Here is a 26,136-nt window from a genome sequence, read left to right on the forward strand (position 1 = left end):
TAACTTACTTCCAGAAATGTGAATGTAAATGTTTGTCAGTCAGTACTATTTCCAAAATTCTAAAAAACACAATCAAAGTATTTGTATGTGAAATACTAACTGAAATACTACAGATCTCGAGAGTGTAGTACTAAGAGGTAGTATATTTGTACTAACTGGCAAAGATTATTGGCCTAAAATTTGATGACACCTCCAAAGCGGCCTTCTTCCCACCAAATCTGATCAGTTATAATGAATCACACTAATCAACAGCAGACCATGTTTCTTTCCTCAGGGGATTCTATTGACCCTGGCTGAATGAAATAAGGCGTGGTGTTGACATATCTGAGAGAACTTTGGATGTGTCCTAAGTAAGAACTCACCGTCCTCATCGGTCAGAACATCCAGTTCTTCGCTCTCTTTCACTCCTTCACGGTTACGCAGTACCAGTTTGATGCTGACATTGGTGTAGGGCGACAGGTTTCGGATGGTGTGCTGAGGCGTTGGACTGCGAGTGTCATAACACACCTCTTCCCGCATCTCCTCCTTCCCACCTACTTTGTACCTGTACTGCACCGTCAGGTTGTAGCTATGGCAACGAGTCACGTTGTAACCAAACGGCTCCCAGCGCACAGTGATCTGCTTAGACTCAATGTCTACCACCTCCAGGCGTCTGGGACCATGCATGGGGTCTGAGGACAGAGAGACACAGAGAGTCAGTTCATTACTACAGCAGCACGGAGCATGCCAAAGAACAGTCAAACAACAGCCACACATCCTGTACAGTTTAACACAGAACTGCTCTACTCATTGTACGATACAGAGAGAGAGAGGATCCCACTCCAAAATCTAAATGCATGGGCTGAAGTATACTAGAACAACAAAAAAACAAAAACTGTTTGAAAAATGGCAAATCAACATCAGTGTTCACACAGAATAACACTACACAAAGCCATTTCTGCCCCTCATTCTCCAGCCCACGCTGTGTTACTACCCAGAGAATTCCTTCCCCCTTTCCACAAATTCCTGCTGGGAATGTTGATGGGACCCTACATTGAGGGCCCAACACTGTGGGGAACCCCTGTAGACTGACACAGACGCCCCAGGCTTCCTCTCCATCAGATCGAATCACACAGCCAGGCTGCCTCCGTCATTCTCCTCTCCCCTGTCTCTCCCACAGGACCCTGAATCAGGGCAAGGAGCTCCGGTAATAGGATCAGTTCCCAACGCAGAATCAATATGTGGTTCCATTTCTCTGGAGTTTTTGTTGGAATGTAAGAGTTCTCTGGAAAGCCCTCGTTCTCAAGTTGGCAGCTGGCTTCCCCTTGTTTTTAGGATCAGAGAAGACACCATGCCAGAGGTCATGGGCATGTTAGCAGTCACCCCTGAACATTCTCCATTTTCACAGCCATTGTACAGCTAGTCCAAGTCAGGAAACAGACACAGCGAGACAGTTCAGTCTCCTAAATGATAAACACACACTATTTCAAAAGTTGTCGGAGTATGGTTTTAAAAATCACAAGAGAATAAGGATGGCAAACACAAAAATAATGGAAATGCGAGTCACGATTGTGTTTATGCTCCTCAGACAAGATGTGAAATACTCAAAGTCTTTCAACAAAAAGGGGATAGGATGACAAAACGAAGCCTTATCTTTTAGAGTTCATTTCTCTCAGGGTTTGTAAGCACATCTAAGTACCACAGATAAAACACGTCTTTATCTGCATTCAGTGCACGAGAGACCAAAGATTAAAACAAGGGGTTTAGAAACACCCTTTAATCAACTGTCTGGTAATAAAACTCTTGGGGAATGCATTCCTGGGCATAGGAAATAAGTCTCTGATGACTGACTTACAGACAAAGCCGAGACGTACAGCATCAATCAAAAAAAAAGAAAGAAAAGAAAAAGAAAAAGAAAAAAAATGAAAAAGAAAAAAAAACCCTCAAATGTTCTACACAAACCAAGGTCCTTATGACGTCTGAGATGCATCTCAGTTTATTTCACACAATAAAACACGTCAGCCTCATTTAGCTCTATAGGAAACTACTGGTAAAAAAATGACTAAGGTTAAAAGTACATTGTAGTCTTGGCTTAAAAACAAACAAAAAAAGACTAGATCAGCGTATACGACTACATATGCAACTGTGTATCTGACGGCCTCAAAATCAAGCCAAAAAGTTTTACTTGTCATCAACTTTGACCAGCCATCTTGTGGTTTAGAAAATATATCTCCATATTCCACTCTATATTTCCATTCTGGTGATATGTGGCTCATTGTGTCATAAATTAATAAATGAACCAAAGCATTCTTTGGGGAATGGATAAAATGTGTTTCTGTCATTACCCAAGAGAATATATATATTAAATATATATATATATATATATATACACAAACACAAATATTTGCATAGAAGAGACAAAGAGACTAAGAGCTGTGGATGTTTCCATGACGTGTCCTATAGTGATGAAGGTCATTCATCTGTGTCAACTAGCACCAGTCACTTCCTCATTTAGAGATGTTAACACAACCCACAAAACAATTTTTTCAAAATGGAACAAATTATGAAAGTTACTGTTGCTGATATTTAACAGTAAATAAATATGAATTGATTCTTCATGGCACGATAAACAATTAAGATAAAAAAGAAGAATTCAAGAAGAAGAAGAAGAGGGGAGTAATTTTCTCCTCACAACAGACTCAAACTCTCCTTCCCCTGCCGCACAGCACAGAGACATTTAAGCAGAACCAAGAGCATCCTTGGACTGATGGGCCCCTTCCACTTTAACACACACACACACACACACACACAGGGCAGTAAGATCAGGGAAGACTGCTCAAGCGGCCGGTGAAAGACCAGAGAGGAGGTTCAGCTAGAAAGATCGTGACAGGACAATTCTAACAATGTATGTGCTGTTCCTTAATTAAAGCCTCTCCAAAAAGCCAACCACTACTGTCAGAGGAGCAGTCTAGAACGTTCCGGTCAATGGCAACCATGTCCTGTGCCTTGTGGTCTCAGATAAGTATGATGTAAAGAGAGAGAGAGAGAGAGAGAGAGAGAGAGAGAGAAGCATTTCAAACCAGTCACTGCTTGTGTGTTGTGTATCGTATTTTCACTGCTAAGTTTGTATGCCAGACATGACTCAAATTCTCCTTTCTCAGTGGGCTAAGCCACTTTGGCTTGATCTGGGTCTCTCTATTATTTACAGATTCTTCTTTGTCTTTGTATATACATGGGCTAATAAATGGACAAAGGGGTTGGGAGTCTCCCATATCTGAGTGAGCAACTGGTGAGTTGTTCTGTGTTGAGCTGCTAATACTTCATATCATCGTCTTCATCATCATCATCATCATCATCATCATCATCATCATCATCATGTTCACCATCGCCATCATTATGTATATTCCAAAAAAAAAAAGACATTTCTCTACAAATGATCTTCTACCGCTTCTTCTCATCTGCGATGCAACGCAGTGTGTTTTTTTTTAAAATAGGGATGTGAATCAGGCCCTCAGATTGCCATCCTCTCTGTGTCCACAGTTAGTGGCTCATGACTGCAGACTTTCCCATCATTGTGACTGTCTATAATCACGGCCTTGAAAAACAAGCTACGCAGCTGGATTCACAGGCGTCTTTTGTCTCTAACTATATATCTACTCCTCACGGAAACCAGGGCCAAAACCTCAAACAATGAGACAAGATGCATTTAATGTCACTGAGCTCGGGTCTGCCGTGAACGAAAAGAGTCCTTGGGAAAAAGGACGAAGGCCTCGCAGTTTCCTTTTGTGTGCTGATTGTTCGCGGAAACAGCACTTACTGATCCCAGGGAATAATCGAAGCACTTCAGCCGTAATGTTTCTGAACAATTCCCTTCAGTGAAAAGAAAATGTGAAACTTTCCGAAAAAGAATCTGGTATTATTCCTTTCAAGCAATGTCACCTTAATTACTTACGAAGGCGTTGATAAACCAGCAGAAGGCATCAGATGAATGACTCAGTGGAAGTGTATGTGTTTTTGAGGAGATGTGGAGATGTGGAAGTGCAGGGCAATGGCTCCAAGCTGCTTTTGAAAGATGGTGAGTCTGTCTTTGCGTGAAAGGTGGCTTTGGGGAGATGGGAGTGCTGCCTCCACTGGGGACAAATTTTTCATGATTTTCAACGGGACACAGACATGGAACACTCCTGGATATCTTAAAACAGAGGACCACTGTGGAGACTGTGTGAGTAAGAAGACTGTTCAAGTTTTCTTAACTGTGTCACCTCAGGCCAGCAGTACCCAACACATTAGATAACAATCAGGTGAATATTCACCACTGGAAATGTCTTTGGCCTCACACTGCCAACAGCATTTTTGACCTGATTTAGGAGAGACTTATATTGATTACATGCCTAATCCCCATGTCCACTGTTACACATGAATCAGCAGTTAAATTTTAATTGGTTAAAATAGGGACACGCCCACATTTGAATCTTTGCTAGATGCGATATGTTGCACCGTGCCTATGCATTTTTAAATATACACCATAAAACTGTTGGAGAGTTTTAAAATGGAACTTTAACTTTTTACAAACAGGGCATGATGTCTCATTCCTTTACGCATTCAAGTAAGGCTTTACTATATTAAAACTGGATGAAAATATAAGTATGTGCAATGCTGTTCAACCTCCAAGCTGTGTGGCCCAAACCTGGCCTTCTGAAGAGTCTCGAGCACAAAGGGAACATTTCTAAACATTCTCAAGAGGATTGAAAAAAGCCCTCTTACCTGGGCCTTTTTATAAATCAAAGAGCCCAGATGGGTGCATTTTCATTAGCCCGACAACAAACAGTTAGTGGACCTCTTTAGTCATATGTTTCCATGCATTCACAAAATGTCATCTCTGTCAGATATTTCCAGAGCTTTGAACAAGAGGGCGGGAATAATTCTAAAGAGAGACCTTTGACCTCTCCAGGCCCTGCTCCCTGGGGCAGAGCACAGCCGATTGGGGCGAATCTTTCACAGGTTTAAAGAGGGAGAGTTTGTCGGCCAGTCAGAAAGACATAAACATTGACAGTGACACAAGGGAACCATTTATAGTTAGTCTGTAAAAAGTCTATTCCAGAGGTATATTCCAGTGTGAGCGGAATTACCTGAGTAACACTTTTGGTAGAATTTAAAGCACTTTTAATTAAACGCTATTAAAATTATGAAACCGTATTTATATATGACCGGCAAATCATCCTTAGAAAACATGCTGAATAAATTATGTATATTTGAGAAACCTTGGGTTCTTCATTTAATATTTCTGCATTTGAGTTCTTTAGCAACATCAAAAGACCTCAGCAAGTTCATTCATTTCATTAAACTGAATTTAGTAACAAATTGTTCAAATCAATCTCAAAAACCTTGATGTGCTATGTTGTCGTTTAGCCTCCCTTAGACAAAAATCTCTTTGGTGTGTTTGGAGCTGTTACACAGCTGTCTGGCCAGTTTAGCTGGGCGCTGCTGTGGCCATTGGTTAGGATAAAGGCCTTTGGATTGGAAACTGACTACTCTGATTTTTCAGCTGAAGGCACTTTCACTTCAGAGCCTAGAGCTTCAGTGTTGTGGAGGACAGCTCTGTGCCACAGACGTGACCACCTGCCGACCTTCTATATTCCCTCTCTCTCTCTCTCCCTCTCTGTCTCTCTCTTTCTCTCATTCCCTTTGGAACTTTTTGCCCTTCAAAACTTGCATGCACCCTAAATACCACCTGTGAAGCCCCAATACTTTATTTTATTTTTTAACACATTGATTTCTCCCACCTCTCTCCCTTCTATCGCTACCTCTCTCTCTTTCCCTCTCTCCCTCTCTATTTGCCATAATTCTCAGAGAGAAAGTGAAAAGAGTATTAAGAGTCTATTGATTGGGTGGAGTTTGGAGGAGAAAACAGACAAATCATTGTTTATTTACACAGATTATCTGTTGAGGAGAGTAATGTGGAAGGTAAGGCAGGGGGTCTATCGGCGCTGGGAGTGTGAGATACTGATAAAGCAGAGAAAAGTAGAAGGGACTACTGGCCTCACACTGGTCCATAAACAAATCATTCCTGTCCAGACTGCACCGAGACAGATAAGCACCAAACTTCCTCGCTGCCAACAATCAAAGACAGTGGAGGGGAAAGGACACACAGACCCATAGAGACGCGCGCGCACACGAGCACACACACACACACACACACACACACACACACACGTACAGTGTGATCATTTGTGATTTGTGCCCTCCAGTTTGTCCCCTTAGTTAAAATATATTTGTTTGTGTGTGTGTGTGTGTGTGTGTGTGTGTGTTTGTGTGGGTTTGTGTGTGTGTGTGTGTGTGTGTGTGAGTGAGTGAGTGAATTTGAAAGAATCTGTCTTGGTAGTTTTAAATCATTCAGGTGTAAAGTGAATGACCCTTATCATGAACTCCATCAAGAATAACATATGCTATAGAATGCCACACTGACCTCACACAAAAAAAAAAACCACTATTATATTTAGAACTATCCAACTAACCATGATAATCAGAGTAATCAGACAGCTACAGTGCTCCTCTACAAACACTGCTCTGGCAAGAGACTGGACACACAAATCAAATTAGGCTCGTGGCTTTGGAAGCACCATTGACATTTTGTCAGAAACCTGGGGACAAAAGAAAGAAGAGGACAAAAACAAGACCAGCTGTGCCGAGGGAAATTTCATGCTGCGTCGAATGGGAGACGAGAAAAGAGATTGAGTTCAGGGTGAGATCCGGGATGTCAGGGCCCAGGAGCGGACATTCTGTGTGTGCAAACGTTCCCGTGCACGGCAAAGTTCGCTGCGGCTCACGGACCCGTTCACCGGGCCGTGTTTTGCGAATGGATTTTACACACACTCGCCGTCTCATTCCGCGCTCAACCAGAAAACAGATTTAAACAAGACCATGTTGAGCCGTGGGGAGGGGGGTTAGTGACAAATGTCAGAAAAGTGACAGTACACTGTCTCTCTGTATTCCAAACACGGTTTTGAGTGTTTGTGTCTTTTAGAGACTCATGTGAATGTGGATAAGTGTGCTTGTGCACACCACTTGTGTGAGTTTTTTGTCCATTGAGATGTTTGCATGGAACGGTTGGTTGAAAGTCAGCAATATACATCTTCAGGCAGATTGTGAAGAGCATCCATGAACATAACTAAATGACTCCAATCATAAAAGGACCAATCAAAGCTCTCCTCTGGATAATATCTCTGAGTGTCTGACACACTTCAGTCATGGAAATGGAGGGCGGACGGGTCAAGGTTGACTCTAAAGAAAAGATAAATGAATTTCATTACTGCTTAAGCCTTGGCTAAGGGCTTTTTCACACTGCTACCCACCATAAATTTTCCAATGGGTTCAGAGAAAGGCGGCCATTATTATTTATTAGTTCATGTTTAAAAAAGGGAAGGTGGACACGTGAGTGACGCTTAACTGCCTGAGAGACCTGGAGCGAGATGAATGTGACAAAACACTAATAGTCACCAAATGCCTCTGATCCACAGCTCTGCTTCTGCACATCACTGGACTTGTAACAGAATCTGCCAGCACAAGATATTAGGAGCATATGGCGGCTTCTGAAGTAAGAAAAAAAAAATAATAAAACTAAATTCCTGAAACTAAGAGCATTGGTATTCCAAACAGTAGACGGATCGAGGGGCTCTTCAGCACTGCCAAATGCAATCAAATAATTCTAATTTGACATTTAGATGTCAACTATTAACAGCTAGCCCTGGTTTGACATTTCAATAACGCTCTCTATTATTATTAGCACGTTACTGCCTTTGTCTCCGCTGCTAATGGGTTGCACCGGCAACCTTTGTCCGCAACATCAGCAACAACGTTGACGACCCAGAGATCTAGTTGCGCGGGCAACGTAGCCATTGTCACTGTGAACGACAGAACACTGTATTTGTATGAGAGGACAAAAGAGAGTGATATGAGGACGATTTTCTTTTTTTTCTTTCTTTAGCCGTGCCGCATGCACGCACGGGTTAGCAGAGCAGCTCTTCTGATGCACACAGCGAAAGGGAAGAAAATAAAGGTATTAGTGTCGGATGACGGGGAACAAATTGGCCGTGGCCAAGGTAGCAGTTTTTTTTCTTTCCCTGTAAGAAGAAGGAAAAGAGGGAGGAGAACTGATGAATTGTTCAGAAAGAAAGAGAGAGAGAGAAGGTGAGAGAGAGAGAGAGAGAGAGAGAGAGAGAGCGAGAGAGAGAGAGAGGGAGGGAAGGAGGGATATCACAGTCTTATTACCCACTTCAGAACCTAGTGAGACCCCTGCTAAAGCCACCACCAGATCAATGCTCCCCTTGCCACCACAAAGCCTTGCTCTGGAGAGCAAAACCATACATCCTGTTAAACACCACCTAAATACAAATCCCAAAATAAGAAGTGGCTGAGAATGTACAGAGGACTGGCAAGTCATTCTCCGAATACAAAACACTAGCCACAAGCCCTGCTCATACACTGCCAACATTGTTTTGTGGCCTAGACGAAATCCTGGTAGCAGTGACAAAACTGTCTTATGAGTGCTGTAAGAGAGAGTAGATATTCTTTTGTTAGATATATATATATATATTTTGTGTGTGTGTGTGTGTCCAAAGGGAAAAAATATTTCTTACGTTCTTTCTTGACAACATAGGCTATATGTTTCACACCAGATTAGACTAGAGTGTCTGCAGCAGACATGGAGTTCTCTCTGCAGTCCAATGTCAGGTCTTCGCATCAAATTCAAAAGAGTGCGGCAGCGACAAAAAAATGTCAAAATGATATTTCTGACACACACACACATATACATATACACACACAGAGCTTGCAAGCAGCTCCTCGCGCAGACATCCGCCCCCCCCCCACCAAAAAAAACACGACGCTTTGCTTGAGAGTCTATTTCATGTTCATGTTGGCATCTCCAAATCCCCTGGTCTGATCTGACTGTCACTCATGTCTATTACTGAGCAATTCACTCGCCTCCTGCTCTTCTCTTCCAGCTGAGAGGGAGGGGGTAAGGGGGTAAGGGGGTGTGGGGTGGGCCAACATGAGAGCAGTGTCACGCGTCATCTGTGCATTCATATTGTTTTTGAAAAATCCCCTCGGCGTTAGGGAGCAAAAAAAAAAAAAAGAAAAAACGAGAGAGAGTCGGGCAAGCGGATTTCAGCAATATCAACAAAACCATCTGGGTAATGACATGGCTTTCATCCTTATCAAAGCCCTTTTCATATCTGGAGGAAGCGACTCAATAATGACTGCTTTTGACAACCAACAATCAAAACTCAATTACTCTCCCTCAGTGCTCCTCTGCATAACAGCCTCTCCTGGAAAGATGGCGCGGTAACTCCCTCCCGAACGACGCGCGCATTTAGTAAAACCAGCTTCATCCGTCCGACCCAACCCCGGCCCGCCTCGATAAAGATGATCATTGAGACGCGTCTGCCATTTAACATGTTTCTAGTTCACGTTTAGATCCTCCTGTTTTTAGTGCCTCTCTCCATCCTCCACCAATGCCTCAGTGTTCTCCCCCCTTCCTGTCCCGACGCCTCTTGATCTGTCAGTCATGTTGAGTGTTGTCGGAGGTGTTGTCAGAGTAGTTCAGAGTTGTCTCTGGATGTCTGGGTGGCAAAGCGTGTTATGATATCTGCAGGTCCTTCCACTCTAGAGGGGGAAAATTTTCGCACATCTTGTGACAGCGCAGATCATCTGAGGTGGTTCACTGCAGCCAACAAAAGCCACTTACTTATATTACTCAAACTGTTACATCAAAATAAGTTGCATTAGAGCAAATCTGCAATGCAAAAACATTTTAAATGTTTTGCATAAAACAAATCTCTGTATCTCATTAATGATTCAAAAACACTGAATGAATTTCACAGGCATATGAGGACACTGCTGAACATTTTGATTTTGATTTTTTTTTTTTTGTGAGCCTATCCATTCTCTCAAACAGGAGAGAGACCAGCTTTTGTCCGCCTGACTTCGAAAAATCGCCGATGAGGTAAGCGCTCACGTGAGGAAAGAAAGGATGGGGACATGTAGAGGTCAGATGTACTCGTTTTCTCAGGGAGTCTTTCTGGTCAGGCTCCATGTAGTCAGTGAGGGCACATTTTAGACCCGTTCTCATCAGGGGGAGGCTCTGTTTCCACAGAAGGGTTAGCCAAGAGGACATGGACACTGGTCCTACACGAGGTTCTGAACATGCCCTGGAGTGTAAGCAGCCTGTGAAAGCTGCAACAAATCCCTCTCCCATTGGTTGCCAAGGTCATGAAGGACCAGTCAAAGACACAGGCTGTTTGCTGAATGGTGTGTCAAACTGTAACAAGTTTTTTTTTCTCAAAGATTTGAATTGTCTTTATTGTGAGTGTGTTGTTTTTGAAACGTCTTGGACAGGATATCTGAGTGTCTCTCGTCCATGATAAATGGGAGCCAGAGAGGGCAGCCAGAGAGGGCGGGAGCCTCCTGCAGCAGGGGAATCTGGGAAAATGAGCTCTCTCTCTCTTTCTCTTTCTCTCTCTCTCTCCCTCTCGCTCTCTCTCTCTCCCTCTCGCTCTCTCTCTCTCTCTCTCTCTCTCTCTCTCTCTCTCTCTCTCTCTCTCTCTCTCCCTCTCTCTCTCTCTCACTCTCTCTCTCTCCAAGGGGAAAGAGCTTATCAGTAACACAGGGCCTGGGGAGGGAAAGCACCTCCCTAGACGTGGGCAGGATCAGAAGGTTCCTGAGGGAAACCTTGTCTTATTCTGACAGACAAAAATACTCACAAAGTCATCCTCAGAAAAAGACATTGCCACGGTTCTGCACTTGCCACATTTTTTTACACGTGCTGTACAAGCTAAAATGCTGCACACAAACATAAACATAAACCTACAAACACCAGGGAACACACTGAATTCTAGCCTGCTCAGTGAAGCATGCAGGAGTGATTTGATAGCACCTCAGATCACATGACCTACGTGACCGTCCTTTGCAGACCGGCATTCCATAAACATTCCCACCCTTATCCCGTTACACACAACCACAAATACACAATACCAAACATGACACATCTGCCTGCCTGTCACTGTTCATTCTACCTTAGGCTTATTCAGGAACAGACTATTCATCAGACATCTGGGGAAGGTAGTGAAGGTGGAGGAGCTGTGTTTGAAGGGAAATGGAGGAGTTGTGTTTGAAGAGAGTTGTTGAAGTTGTATTTGTAGGTAGGTGGAGAAGCAGTGTTTGAAGGAGGGTGGAGGAGCTGTGCTTGAAGGGAGGTGGAGGAGCTGTGTTTGCAGGGAGGTGGAGGAGCTGTGTTTGCTGTGGGGTGACCATGCTGCGTTTGCATGGAGGTGGGGGAGCTCAGGAGTAATGGCCTACTTCATAGATAAAAGGATGTGGATAAAAGGCAGGTTTACTTTATTTACTGGGCCATCTCATGTATAATGAATTATAACCATCCATTTCAAATATGTACAGCCTGAAAGTTAGAATGGAAGTTAATTATATTCCCATGGTTACTTGTTTCCCAAACAAATGTCTTATGAGAGACAGTAAACAGAAAACCTACAAAACAGTAAACGGACAAAAAAAGAACAAAACAAAACCAAAAACCAGAATGAAAATCTACCAGTGAGATATTCTTGATGTGGTAGGATGAACTGATATTCACCAAAGTTTTTTCAGTCTGGCTGTTAAATATGCCTTTCATATCGTCAGACATCCTAAAAAAAAGACTCTCAGTATTAAATCTGTGAGTAGTGAAAGGGTCTGGAGTGTGATATGAAAGTGTGAGTGGAATTAGCTCTACCCAGGGCTAAGGTGAATCTGAAGAAAAGCATGGAGCTCAGATTACGACCGGAGGCGGCACAATAATAATCATAAAGATGCTTCAGAGCCAAGCAGGATGGGAGACTCTGGACTTTACCCTGGGCTTCCCATGGCCATGCATATTATATTTCACCCCCTTTTTTTTCATTCATATTAGGGACTCAATAAAGATGACAAATGGGATCTGAGTCCAGGCCTGCAGGTCCGTCGCCGTGGCTCATGCCCACAGTGACCCGGGGGCGTCCAGATAAATGCACTTAGCGTTGAGGGTAAAAGAGGTTTTCTGGAGATTTGGCCCAGCCTCCAGAGATAAACGATATCGAGGACGGTGACGACCTCAAACGTAATATGGATGGAGTTAGGGGGAGAAGCCAGCGGCTGGTGGGGGGGCTTTCAAGCGGAGGACACAGATGTGCGGAAAAGCAATCCTATCGTTTTTTGTTTTTTTTTTCTTGAAGAACCCTCTTTTTACCCCCTCTATTTATACCTATCAGAAGCTTTTTGTCCAAATAAATAATAGGCCAACGTCCTACTCACAAGTAGAAGAGATGAGTTTGTCAGCTTTCATTTAGCGAAGAGTAACAGCTATTGTACAACATGTGCGAGCACCAAACACAAGACGTAGAGAGGAAAAAAGAACAGGAAATTGCATCGCCCGCTCAATAGGCCAATGAGATTAGACAGAAAGAAAAGAATTACCATAGAAATGATATTTCAAGCTGAAAGCTGAGGATCCTCAAAACCCAAACTCTGATTGTATTTTCAGGATTGAACAAAAAAAGAAAAATGGCAAAATGGCACTATAAAAATCATCTTTTGTGTGTGTGTGTGTGTGTGTGTGTGTGTGTGTGTTCGATTAATGAAATGCATGACTTAAAAAACTAATTTAAAGCCAGTGGCCCAGTGGGGTGAGTAAAAAAGAAAGATTCTCATTTTTTGCACAATATTGCACAGGCTGGAACTGATCCTATGCTCTCCGCACAAAACAGGGCTGTCAGACAAACTGTCTGTGGACACAGAAAAGACACTGGCGATGGACACAAACATTTTCCCTTTCCAACCTTAAACATCTGTTCACACTCAAAGAGGAACTCTTCAAAAAATCAGCAGGAAAACTGGAGAGCTATCACACCACCCCCCCGATTCCTAACACCCATAATATCTTACTGAACAAAAAAAAAAGAGCCTGAAAATACAGACGGAGACAGTTTCAGATTTACAGATACAACCAGGTTTGGTAACAAATAAATAACCCCCCAAAAATAACTAATTAAAATACAATTGAAAATAGATTTTTTTTTTTTTTTTGTCTGAGCTGACATTATTTCTTCATTCATTTGGTTGTTTTTGTCCATGTTTTCATTTGAAGAGCGGCGGAGATGACAAGTGAGATATGCTGTGAGGAGAAATTGCAGGGGATGCAATGCAACATAAAGCTTTGGCTGACTCCTATACTATGCTCTGAGGAGCAATGAGGAGCGGGCTGCCTGTGTTATCTCCTCTGAGCTGCTCCTGTTTACAGCGACACTGAGAGATGGCTGATACAGTAATAGAGATGTCACGTTGCTTTATAATCCAATAATGGGCCAGGCTCTGCTACAACAATCTGTTTTGTCCGAGCTTATGTTGCAGAAATAGTGTGCGTGAGCGCAAGTGTGTGGATGTGTGTATGTATGGGAACTTGTGTGCGCGCGCGCGTGTGTGTGTGTGTGCGTGTGTGTGTGTGTGTGTGTGTGTGTGTGAACGTGCGTGTGTGAAAGCGCGTGTGTGCACATGCATTGGGTACAGTGTGCACATGTTTGTTGGTTTGTCCTGTGTGTGCACGCATGTCTGCAGGTGTGTGTTTTTAATGTGTGTGTGTGTGTGTGTGTGTGCATGTACATATGTGTGTGTTGGTTTGCCCTGTGTATGCATGCAGGTGCGTATGTGAGTGTGTGTGTGTGTGTGTGTGTGTTGCTTTGCCCTGTGTGTATATGTGCAGGTACATGCCCGTTGTTTTGTGTATGTGTGTGTGTGTGTGTGTGTGTGTGTGTGTGTGTGCCATCAGTAAATTAGAGGGTGTGGGTAGATACATATCTAGTAGTGAACAGTGAGTCAATGCACCCAGAAAGTGTTCCCATAAAGCACTCATGTCTGAGAGTGAGTCACCTCATAAGGGACATCTCTTGTCTTAAACATGGAGTCTAAAACCTCACCCTGCTGGCGCAAAGTCTACTTATACACAAACACACACACATGCACACACACACACACGCACACACACACATACTGCATGGAACAGAGAGAAAAAGAAGGACTGTTTGGTACAGGGCAATGGAGTGCAAGGCTTGTGTGGAGAGAAGCAATTTTTCATGTGTCTGCCCGTGGTGTTGTCTGTCAGAGTGAGGGCTACTCCCTCAGGTAGCGACTGGGGTCAGTGTGTTGAGAGGGAGGTGCTGCGGAGCGACTGGACGTATGGGCAAACACGTATGGCTCCTGTGGCACCTCTCCAATGCTTCTCCCTGCCGCAGCTGTTTGGGCGGAGGAGAAAAACAAGGGGAACATGAATTTATGGAGAGGAGACAATCTGTTTGGCCTCAGCAGGGACCACAGGAGGTTCAGTGAAATGGCATTTTTGTTTGTTTGTTTGTTTTTTTATGTAGCATTAAACCATGCCAAATATCCACAAAATGAAACGTGACGGGCAGTGATGAGAAATGAACCAGGTTAGTTTTGTTATTCTCTCTCTCTCTCTCTCTCTCTCTCTCTCTCTCTCTCATTTCATCCCTTTTTCTCTCATTTCTCTCTGTTCATACTTCATGTGTCTGGAGCACTGGATAGCCTGAGCATGTGAATGATGTTGTGTAGGTGACAAACGCTGACGAGGAGTGGGGCGGCGTGCTCCCATGGCGCCCAGCAGGGGAGGACAGATATCCTTCCCCAGTGAAGGAGGTAAGTGTGTGACAAGACTCAAAACTCTCTCTCTCTCTCTCTCCCTCTACCTCTCTCTCTATCTCACTCTCTCTCTCTCACACTCACACACACACACTCTTCTGTGACCTTATTCACTGTCTCACAGCCTTGCCCTCCACATCTGCACTCCAAAAAAAAAAAAAACACTTCCACAAAACATGCTGGCGTGTCCATGTGTCGCAATTCACTGCCACAATTTATGGCTCTTTGAGTAGACGGTGGCTTTTCAGCAAAGAGGGACACACACAGAATGCAGGCAGTGGGGGACAGAGGAGCGGCAGATAAGACTGGGAGCCGGCGGTGGGGACTGGTTGATAGTGGCCATACTTTCTCTCCACCTCTCACTCTTTTTTTCCAGCTTTGATCATTTTTCATCTGCTGAAGAGAGAGGCATGTGAAGGTGACTTTCAGAGCTGCTTTTCTGTGTCGCTGAGGCTGGTCTCGAACCCGCTGTCTGTGCTCTGAGCTAGGGCCTATAGGAGATTTCGTATTTCATTTCCACAGGGATCATCATATTTAATTTGCCCGCTGGGAGGAAGGGAAGGAAAGAGTGGAGAGGTACCATGCCTGGAGGTACCACTGAGAGAGAGAGAGAGAGAGAGAGAGAGGGAAAGGAAGAAAGAGAAAGAGAGGGAGACACAGGGAGAAAAGAGGGAGAAAGGGAGAGACGGAGAGAGAGAGAGAGAGAGAGAGAGAGAGAGAGAGAGGAAGAGAGCAAAAGAGAAGGAGACACAGAAAGAGAGAGAGAGAGAGGAAGAGGGGAGGGTAGAAGAAGAGAATGGGAGAATACTCCTTAGCCTGTTCTCTCTCTCTCTCTCTCTTATTCATAAAAAAAACAATATTAAACAATGTTTCTTCAGAGGTTCCTGCTCCTACACGGCTGTTTAGCAATGCTTAACAGTCCTCACAAAGACGTAAAACTGTTTAAACATATCTGCTCCCAGCCAACAGCCTCTCTGCTCCTTTCTCCTTACAGCAAAAAAAAAAAAATTCCAAGTTTCACATGTGGATTAAAAAAATAATTCTAGATACCATGTGCCAAACTTTGTTGATTAAGGTGGAAATTTGAGCTATGTTTATAGCATATAAGAATAAAAAAAAAAGATTTTAAGTGTTGACGTAATCCAAAAAGAAAGAGATTGAGGAGTTGTTGTGTAAATGCGGGGTCTGAGGCGGTAGATGGATGATGAAGAGGGAGGAACAGAGGGAGGAAGGAGAGGGGCAGTGTCTGGGGAGCAGAGCGTAAAAATCAGAAGTGTGAAGAGAAAAGGATGGGAATGGAGTATCGGAGAGCGAAAGAGAGCGAGATGAAGAGGGGACACTCAAAGAGTAAAAATGCAGTAAAAGGGCAGTGAAGGGAAAGGAACAACAAGACTGTGCATTTGCACAAAGGTATTTAAAAAGCCCTCGTGGACATGTAGGACACATTTGGAGGATGAGTTTTTAATAGGTGTCCTGTCTGAGTTTCTGCATCGATCTACTACACAAATCCACGTCTGAGACTCAACCCTCCTGAGGACCTGGGAAACAGTCAGAATGGTGGTGGTGGTGTGTGTGTGTGTGTACGTGTGCGCGCGCATGTGTGTGTGTGTGTGTGTGTTTGCATGTGTGCGTGTGCGTGTGCGTGTGTGCGTGCGTGCGTACGTGTGTGTGCGTGCGTGTGTGTGTATGTGTGTGTGTGTGTGTGTGCATGCGTGCGTGTGTGTGCGTGTGTGTGTGTGTGCGTGCATGTGTGTGTGTCTGTCTGTCTTTGTGTTAGTGTGTGTGTGCATGTGTGTGTTTTCATTAGGTGTGTCCTGCTCCATAGCAGCCCTGCTTTACTGGAGTAAGTGGGAATGTCAGTGCGTGACAGGAGTAATGTGGAAACACTGTTTAGCAGTCAGAGCGTTGTCGGGTCAGAGAGGGGTACAAATGACCAGAATTACACTCAGCAATAGGCCTATAGGTCTGCAGTAGTGTCACAAGCGAGTGAGGGTTTGTGTGTGTGAGTGTGTATGTGTGTGTGTGTGTGTATTTGTGCATGGGAGGGGGGTGACTGACTGACTGAAAACAGGACTTTAAGAGGCAGTTATCCTCACAGTAGACTACAGAAACACTCCACACAGGAGCGAGAATAAAACCAATCTAATAATATGTGTGATCTCAGACCACATTCATATGATTATCATGTCGCTTTCTGTCTTTACGTCTAATTTATGTCCTCCGCAATAAGCAATAAGTAAAAACAGCCCCATCCTCATATCTGTGTGGGTGATACGAGGACACAGAGTAATAAGATACAGCAGGGAATAAACATATTCCATCAATAAATCTCACTTTTCTGACAGATTCAAATACTGTCCTTTAGACTGAGCTACAGTGCATTCATATCTATAATTCAATGAAACATGCCACAGACACGCCATGCATTATCAATCAGACTAAATAAGTAAACAAAAGAAGATTAAGGAAAAATATCTTGAAAAACTGTCATCGGAGGCAAAAGGAAAACCAAAGCGAAATGTGATGTGACCAAGTTTGTCACATTACACAAGCAGAGCTATTTGAGCCTGCAAAACAAGCTTGTAAATGAAATGGAAGCAGACAACATGCATGGTAAACAGCAAAAGAGGTTATTTCACAATCTATTTGGGTTTGTTTTTCTTGTTTACCTCATCAGGGAAACATGTGAGCATCTCTGTTCAGTCCTGAAGTAAGACATGCACGCACACACACACACACACACACACACACACACACACACACACACAAACAAACATCCAACTTCTACTAATGCTTTTTGCTTTTTCCAGACAATTGTTTGATACCAAATCCTTGACAAACACACATTGCACCACGGTGCTACTTTGGGAGAATTGCAAACAGACTTTTTTTCCTTTTTTTTTTTCTGGACTACATACAAGCACAACTCAATTTCTTTGTAGTGACAGACGGACTGATCCAGATAACCTTCCTAACTCAGGGTGACCTTATGAGAAGGTCTTCATAGCTCTCGCTGAATTGAATACAGTCACCAGGGTTAGCTGGAACTCCACACAATGCCACTGGCAAATGTTTGCATGAATCTCAGCAGTATTTCTCAAGGACCTCAGTTAGTCACAATTTAAAAATAACAATTTCTGTCTTATGAAAACATTCGGTTAAAACGGAGTCTGGTTATGTTTCGGATATGTGCTAGCCTGAACACGGGCAAGATTTGACTTTGGATAAATTCAAGCAGTAATGTGGGGTCCAAAATGGGCCAAAAAGATCTTTGAAGACATAATCCATATTCTGAATATGGAAATTAACTTTACTGTTTTGAACACTGATCAGACTGGCAAAAATGGGACAAATTATTGTTTTTCTCTCTAGTCTGTATTTCAGTCCATATCTGACTATGTGACAGATGCCTATATGTCAAAGTTTCACATTTTAGATCTTTAAATGTTCACTTTGTATGAAACACCAGTATAGATCTCAGATATCAGAGGCAATAACTTTCACATTGACTAGGGTGACCACACGTCTTCTTTTTCCCAGACGTCCTTTTTTTCGGACCTAAAAAGTACATCCAGCCGGGATTTCTAAATCGCCCAAAATATCTGGGATTTGGCTTTTGCTTTCCACAGTCGCCATTCTTTGTGTGTGCATTTGCATTGCTTTGACCTTTTTCTTTAGGTGCCGCCCTCTCGCACACCACCAATGGAGACCTTAAGAAAGCCGAAACGCCACCAAAACTTGAATGGAAAGAAATGAGGTCTTCTTGCCACTGTTACTATGCTAGCGGTTATTTGTCTTATTAAAGACTAGCCGGCTACGTATTGAGGCAGTTTAGTACAGGTGCAGTTTCACTTTGCATTGTCAAGCATCAGCCTTACACACGCAACGACAGGAACCAAAAGTTACATGCACTTAAACTTCCCAGTAAGATAGGAGGAGAATGCATCACCCCCCCCGTTCTCTTTTTTGAAAACCAAAATATGGTCACCCTACGTTAACACTTCACAACTGATAAAGTAAGAGCGGCATTAAGACAAAGTTTCAGTGCTCTATCACTCATCCAGTAAACATTCACTCTGCCCAGTTGTTCATGAACGTCAGCCAGGAGAGCTGCACATTGTGAACATAATTAAAAATACACACCTCATTATAAATATTTGTCTGCGTGGGCCAAACTCTAATTACGTTTATCAACACACCTGCAATTACATCCTCTGAATAATTTTTTGGCAATGGAGCTGTTGCATCCAAAGCCCAGATGTATTTTGCCATTTCTGAAAACCAGCCATTTCACTCAGGTTAGACTTTAAAAAAGGGGCCATTTGGTGGCTTAATTGACAGGCCATCAAGGCTCAAATTTAAAAAAAGAAAAAATCTAACCCCTTCACCCCTGAGGCAATTTTTATCCACTTAAAAATGGTCAAAAAAGCCTGGTTTACTTCCCGGTTGAGTAATCGGTTTTAGATGTTAATTGTTGCAGGCGGTATTGTAGTGAGGTGTCAGAGATGTAAAGGTCTGGCGATAGTTCCGTTGATTTAGGCTCTGGGTGCAGAGTGGTCTAAAGAGGGTGCTGGAGACTACTGTGGGCTCTGTGAGTTCTGCAGGTATGGGTGGCATGTGTGTTATGCGTCTACAGCACACTGAGGGAATCTGTGAAGCCCTGGGATGGGTGAAGGGAGGCCAGGGCAGGTCTTGACACATGAAATGAGGGCAAGTTCCAGCACGTTTGATCCCTGGCATGTGCTTTTATAAACCTTTTCAGTGTGTGTGACCCCCCCCCCCTTCCCCCACCTGCGTGAAAACTGATACAATCCTACTACCACTTCACTTACCTGTTTGATCTCTCCCTCTTTCACCACCTTTCTCTTAAGATCTTATTCATACCTTACCCCTTGTCTGCTCAAAGCAGACAGAGAAACAATTAGACGTGTTTTTGAGTGTGTCTAGAGCCATACATCATACTGTTTTTCTGGATACCATGTCATGTGAGAGCTTTAACAAAAAACTTCTTAAGTGTCTATAATAGTTATTATGTTTGTATCTGGAGGGGCCAAAAGCAAATCTAAATCGCATAAGCGAATGCATAATAGAACAGCGATTTATTTAAATGCTTTTCTCTTTTCTTTTCCTTTTTTTTTGGGCCATTCTATTTCACTCCAATGCCTGAAGCATCTTCCAGCCCATTGGCTGGAGGGTCATGTGACTTGCTAATGAGCGGTTAGCACACAGGCTAATGGAAAAGCGATTAGGTGGCTTGGGAAACAAACGCATCTCTCCTCTCCTCCTGCCATTGCTCTAATCACAACAGTCATTTAAAAGAAGAGTCATTGCACCTGTTTAATTACTGTGATAATTGCCAGGCGTTTGTTTGTAGCTCAGGGGTCCCACCGCCTCACTGCTAATGCGCCTGCCCCTGTGAAGAAGTCTATAACAACGCTAATGTTTCCGCGTGCCATTAAGGGGAGAAGCATTGTGGCCCACCAGGTGGGATTTGTCCGCTGGCCAGTGTGTCAGGTGGGCTTCTGCCACTGCTTACTGTGCAGTGGGAGGAGACGGATGGAGTAAACAGACCCGCTGTTTACAGCCACTCTGATGAATTTAGTCTCTGATAAGCACACAGCTAATGCTGTTCCAAGCATCTCTAATGCAGAGGCCTCCATTTGAAATCCCCTCAGGCAAACCGCATTATCCATCAGCAAAGACAAGGTAACAACAGATCGCAAGCAATTTTACACTGACATTGTGGTAGGACTTGGCCTGTCGTATGGGGGCAGATGAACAGTGAAAGACGGTGAAATGACAGATGAAATCGCTAAGTGGCCAGAAGGATTAAAAAGTTAAAAGAATATTTTAAGGGAAGTTTTACATCACCTGACTTTACAATACACACTTGAATACACTGACTTTTAATAAATTAAAACTGCTTACAGAAAATAAGTGAAAAAGAAAGACTTTTCTCATCTCTTACTGAAGTCACATCTCTAACTCTGTGAATGACCACTTTATAACTAATTTATGCTTATGATGACAGTCCACAGATTGATTCCAAATAACAGAAGACTTGGGAGAGAATGTCAGAGAAGACAGCACTGGCTGATGGAAGAGCAGTGGCTCATCACATCACATCAATCTCTCAGGCCTTTTGTCCAAAAAAGGACACGGCCAGCGTCATCAATCAAAGTCTGCACAAGGCCCCCATTGTTCCTCACATTCACTATCTGAGCAATGGGATCACTACATGTACAGTAATCAAACCCATCCCAAGTCAATTATCTACATAGAGTAATCAAGTCCTTTTCATCCAGAGAGCAGAGAAGCATCTGGCCCATCAATACTGGAGTAATTGCAGAGAGCCGGAAAAACTGAACTGCATTGAACTAAAGAAGCTGACGTTTTTCCTGACCTCCTACATGGAGTTACGAAAGAGGGACTCCTCTCCTGTTGACAGCACGTTGCTTTTCAATTTCGTGTTGATTTAGAGTTTACAGGAGTATCAGTGTCTTTCATTTCGACAGTAATCAGACCTGGTTTAGAGGTAAAGCCGGATCTACCGTTAGGCGGGAACCAATCCAAGTCCCATGCCGGGACATTATGCAGACTCACCGGCACACTTGGTCCTGGCGCGCAGTGGGGGCCCTGGTGCCCCTGTTCCTCCATCATTAGGCCTGGTGAGGAGGACGCTGATCTCGTACTCGGTGTCTGGGTCCAGGTGCCCGATCTTGTAGGTTGGCTTGTCCACAGGCTGGTTGTCGATGAGGCTCCCAGACGTGGTTCGGTACTCCACCTCTCTCTCGATGATTGGGCCGTCCCCGTTAATGGAGTTGGCATTGAGCTGGATCCACAGGTAGGTGGCGCCAACGGCAGTCAGCTGAGGAGGTGCAATGGGTATGGGAGGTTCTACGAGGTGAAAAAGAACAGACAGACATAGCTATAGGACCACAGGCAATGAACCTATCAACCAACCAAGAGTCAGTTTCTCAGTGGATAAGCATGTTCTCCCATGTAAACTATGTATCTTAATTCAGTTTTCCAACACTTTCAGCGTAATATTATTTATACCTCATCAGTTGAACCCAAATGGATTATTGTGTCCAATCCATTGGACACAATAAATTTGGTACTTTATTCTGACTTGGACATGTTCCTCAGCCTAACAAAGCAACATCAGCGAAACTGTTACGGCAGGCAGCAACATCAGTATGCATACACAGTCAAAGAAAGACCCAAAAAACAATAACCACTGAGGTTTATGTGTAAACCAAAATTTTCTTCCTTTTGATATTTCCGTTCAAGCCTACCAGTCATGCTTAGTAAAGCAGTATCACTTCTAAATGTCTACAGTAGCAGTCACATTTCAGGCGGTGTGAAGTCAAAGGACTGTCGAGTTTTGTGGTTTTTACAGATCGGGAAACAGACTGTGGGGTTGTTCTGAACAATTGCATATCTGATATCTTGGTTTAATGTTAAGTAGGAGTGAAGTGAGGTAATGTTGTATTGGTTTCACACAAAGCCTCAGTTCTCTCTGTGTGGTGAATAAGCTCTTGACATGGGGGAGATTTTACAGTGTTAATGAGTTAAACCAATTAATTTTTGACCTTCCTCAAATCTTAGTGTTATTACACTCCTCATCACCCCAAAGGCCCTGTTCTACTTCTCCTCTGACCCAGTTTAGTACCATTACACCACACACACACACACACACACACACACACACATTCACACGCACACATGTACATTTGTGCATACACACACATACACCCTGCAGATACACAAACACACAACACACAAACACCATTCCCACTTGCCCAGCAAAAGTCTGATAAACCTCCAGCAGAGCATAAAAATCTATTATACAGATTTGCAACCCATCGCCAGTTTGTGTAAGTATCAGGGGAAAAGTCTGTGAATATGAGCGATGTATTTGACAAACAAATCTCATCCAACTGGAATCTCTCTGGGCTATCAGTATGAAATATTTGTGTGGTTTATGGCATATGTTGTCCATGTACACAGTGTCTTTCTAAAGCCTGAATCAAAGGTCATTTCCACAGATCCCCATTCACTTCTGATGATAATGATCAGTGAGAGGCAGTAAGGGAAAGCCATGGTGTGAGACCAGGTTTTGTGTTAGGCATTTAAAACTGACACCAGCACGCTCTGAGATCTCTATTACATTTCCTCGCCCATTTTTAAGGAATGAACAGATGGCTAAACTGAAAAAGAAACACACACACAGGCACGCACGCACACAGAAACACACACACGCACAAACACACAAACAAAAAATAAATGATTTCAGCTGGCACACTGCATGCTGAACCGAACGTGATTCCTGAAGATTGAGACATCATGTTTGTTTTGAAAGCTTATGAAATATAAAGCACAGGTGTCTATGTGAGGCAGTAGAGGAAACATAGGGGGAGATGGTATTGATTCGAACCTTGGCAAACACCAATTACTGCTGTGGTAATGGAACATCCATCTTTCTGACAGGCCTCTGTGCAGGTGTGACTGGTCACATGACATGGGAAAGATGTAAAGAACAACACACTTTTTTTTCCCTCACTGTTGCCTTTTACTTGATCTAAGTGTGGTACAGTTGGTGGCAATTTCCTTGCTGTAACAAAGCGTGAAGCTTTCAGCTCAATCTACCCTCCACAAATAAACACAGGTCATTTTCAACCTATTATGGAGAGTAAGCAAATAATGGCTTGATTCCATCACTTCATTCATGTATAGGCAAACTCTTTACACTGCTTTCCATGTAGAAACATGTGGCTTTGTCTGATACATCCGGAGTTACCCTGCGTCTCCATCTATCTCTGATCTGGACGCAGTTCTCAAATGTGAACGTCCTAGCCAGTGTTTGATTACACAAAGCCCAAAGCTTTAACTCGCACATTACACTAAACCCAGAAAAGTTTAGTTCACGTAAAATTGAACAGAGAGATGTTAATACACTGGTTTTACGTATCTAAAAAGAGGAAAGAGTGTTTCATTTATAAACCTGTTCCTCTTTAAACTTTTCACACAAACATGTATTACAAAAAAAGGGGGGTATTTTCTCTGATTGAAGATCGGGGGAGGGGGGGCCTTTGTAGCAACAGCAGCCGGATTAAAATGTCAGTCATTTCCATCAGGTCTGGACAGTCGAGCGTTTGTTTAGACACACATTCTCTGTATCTGTCTGTGTCCCTGCGCGTCGAAAATGGCCTACCATCACCCCTGTCAAAATCCTGTCCACACTGTTCTGTCCAGGCAACAACAATATACCATCGGGACAATTTAAATGTCCTGTTCTCCAGCTCAGTCCCTGCAGCTCTGTCTGACATCTCAATTTTCAGGCCGCAAGACAGGGAACAGGTGTAGAGCTTCACAGCGAGAAAAAAAAAAGAGAGAGAGAGAGAGAGAGAGAGAGAGAGAGAGAGAGAGAAAGAAAACAGTCTATTGTCTGCAGAGGTGGAGAGCCTTCGTGCTTCCTCCGGCCTGTGTCGAAACCTGAGACGAAGTGACAATTCAATCTTTCTATAAGAGAGATTTTTGAGGCGAAGAGGGGCCTCTGGAGTCTGATCAGGACGTGGAACGCGTCGCATTCGTCAATCCTGTCACTGGATTGCGTTCCTGCGGTGTTTTGATTGGGCGACGGAGAGGGGAGGCTCTAAAACAGAGTTTGGAGTATGGCCATCGATCTGGACTTTGTCAGCCTTACTCTGACTGGGCCACATGAAAACAAAGCTTCTGACACCTCATCTAACCACAGCCAACACATTATGCCTGATCACTGATTCTCGCAGATGGATATTGATAACTGGACTGACACCTCCACTCAATTTCATTTCTCATCAAATAGATCGCAACCTTAAGTGAATCTGCCTCCTCTGATGGCAAACTCTGTTGATAATTATATTCCATCCTGATAATTATATTCCATCAACAGTCAAAACAACCTCAGTTCCACTGTGGGATATTCAGATAGGCCAAAAACCTGATCATTCAGAACTTGACTATGTAATAAAAAAATGAAAAAAACAAAAACAAAACAAAAGCGGAGCTCATGTAAGACAAACTTCGAGGTGGTATCACATGTCCTGTGACCCCTTGTAAAGGTCATAGAGAGCTCAGCTCTGGTTTAAGGCGGCGATAAAAGCGCACTCTGGGCGTACACTCTCACTGTTCAGCTGTTGCCGTGGTGCTGACCCAGCAGTGGTGTGTTCTGGCCACTGTGCACAGCTGTGGGTATCCAGGCACTGCACCTGCCAGCCACGCCCTGCCGGCCACCCGCCTGCCCCTGCGCTCCGCTATGTTTAGCCAGGGGTCCTATCACCACGCAACCTGACCCCTCAACCCGAATGAAACCCCTGATACGTTCCACAGTCCCTGGTCCTGCCGGGTCCTCCTAATATGGTTTAAAACCTCCCTTTTCCACAGCTCCCTGTATGTTTCCTATTACAGCAACTGTTTGATAGATGAAGGGGGGAAACTGTGCTCTGTTATTAGCCTCTTCTGTTTTGTTTTCTTTTTTTCTTTTCTTTTTTTGCACATCCCAGCTGTTCATCCCAGCACTTGGTTTAGTTTTTATAGCTCTTATAGCCGTGGCTGACTCGTTGGGAGTTTTTTGTGACTTTATGAGCGGCTGTGCTGGTGAAAAACTTGTGCAAGTTGAGGTGCACACATTGCACTAGCAGCCCAAATCCATGGAAGAGTCGGGAACATTCCAGAGATGAATCCTATTTTGAAAAGCTACAGTCTGGGGCCAGGGCTGTCAATGTGAGGTCGACACAGCATCTGCAGCCCATAGGGATATCGCACCTCTTCTCTGTCTGAAGGTTACAGAGAGAGTTTTTGCCGTTCTTTCCTTCTCTCTCTCTCCCCGTTTTCTTCTCTCTTTTCCTCACAGACACACTGAGATGGGGGGCATTGAGAGAAACCCCCCTGTCATTGCTGAACCATCTGTATACTACAGTGGGGTAACTAAACGATGAGCTGTCTGGGTGCAGATGAGCTCTGCCCACTGTCTGCCTGCCTGGTTAGAGCCGTCTGAGGTGCGACTGCTTTGTGTAGTGTAAAATACGAGAGAGAGTGCGGTGTGAATGGTTTATAACTCTTCCTGCTCTGCAGATGGGGTATGGGTGAGTTAACCTTGTTAACCTCCATGCTCAGGTCATGAAGAAGGCAATGCCACCAGTCTGGGCTCTTGGCCTGCCTGCACAGCATGTCACTAAACGCAAGGTCATTAGTCCTGGCTACCAGAGCACCATCCTTCAGTCTACCAACAAACGCTTTGTAAGACACCACACACTCCACTAATAAAAGACACACGGCGTCAAAGAGAAAGGATTTCTAAGCTTTTCTCTCATTTGATGATGCAGGTTTTTGACAGCAGGCCTCTCTAAGTTATCTGACTCCACTGAAAAATTCCAG

General features: G+C 43.7%; 1 protein-coding gene across 1 annotated transcript in view; it reads right to left on the bottom strand.

Moving 5' to 3' along the window:
* LOC115806363 (receptor-type tyrosine-protein phosphatase mu-like) overlaps positions 1 to 26,136 on the bottom strand; it is a 141,980-nt gene that overhangs the window by 79,021 nt on the left and 36,823 nt on the right. Inside the window, exons 6-7 of the mRNA XM_030767037.1 lie at positions 21,319 to 21,612; positions 363 to 671 (exon numbers count right to left, since the gene is read on the bottom strand). Coding sequence (XP_030622897.1) covers positions 363 to 671; positions 21,319 to 21,612 — 603 coding nt within the window. The remainder of the gene's footprint in view (positions 1 to 362; positions 672 to 21,318; positions 21,613 to 26,136) is intronic.

This window comes from Chanos chanos, chromosome 3 (genome assembly GCF_902362185.1).
Source record: "Chanos chanos chromosome 3, fChaCha1.1, whole genome shotgun sequence".
NCBI lineage: Eukaryota > Metazoa > Chordata > Actinopteri > Gonorynchiformes > Chanidae > Chanos > Chanos chanos.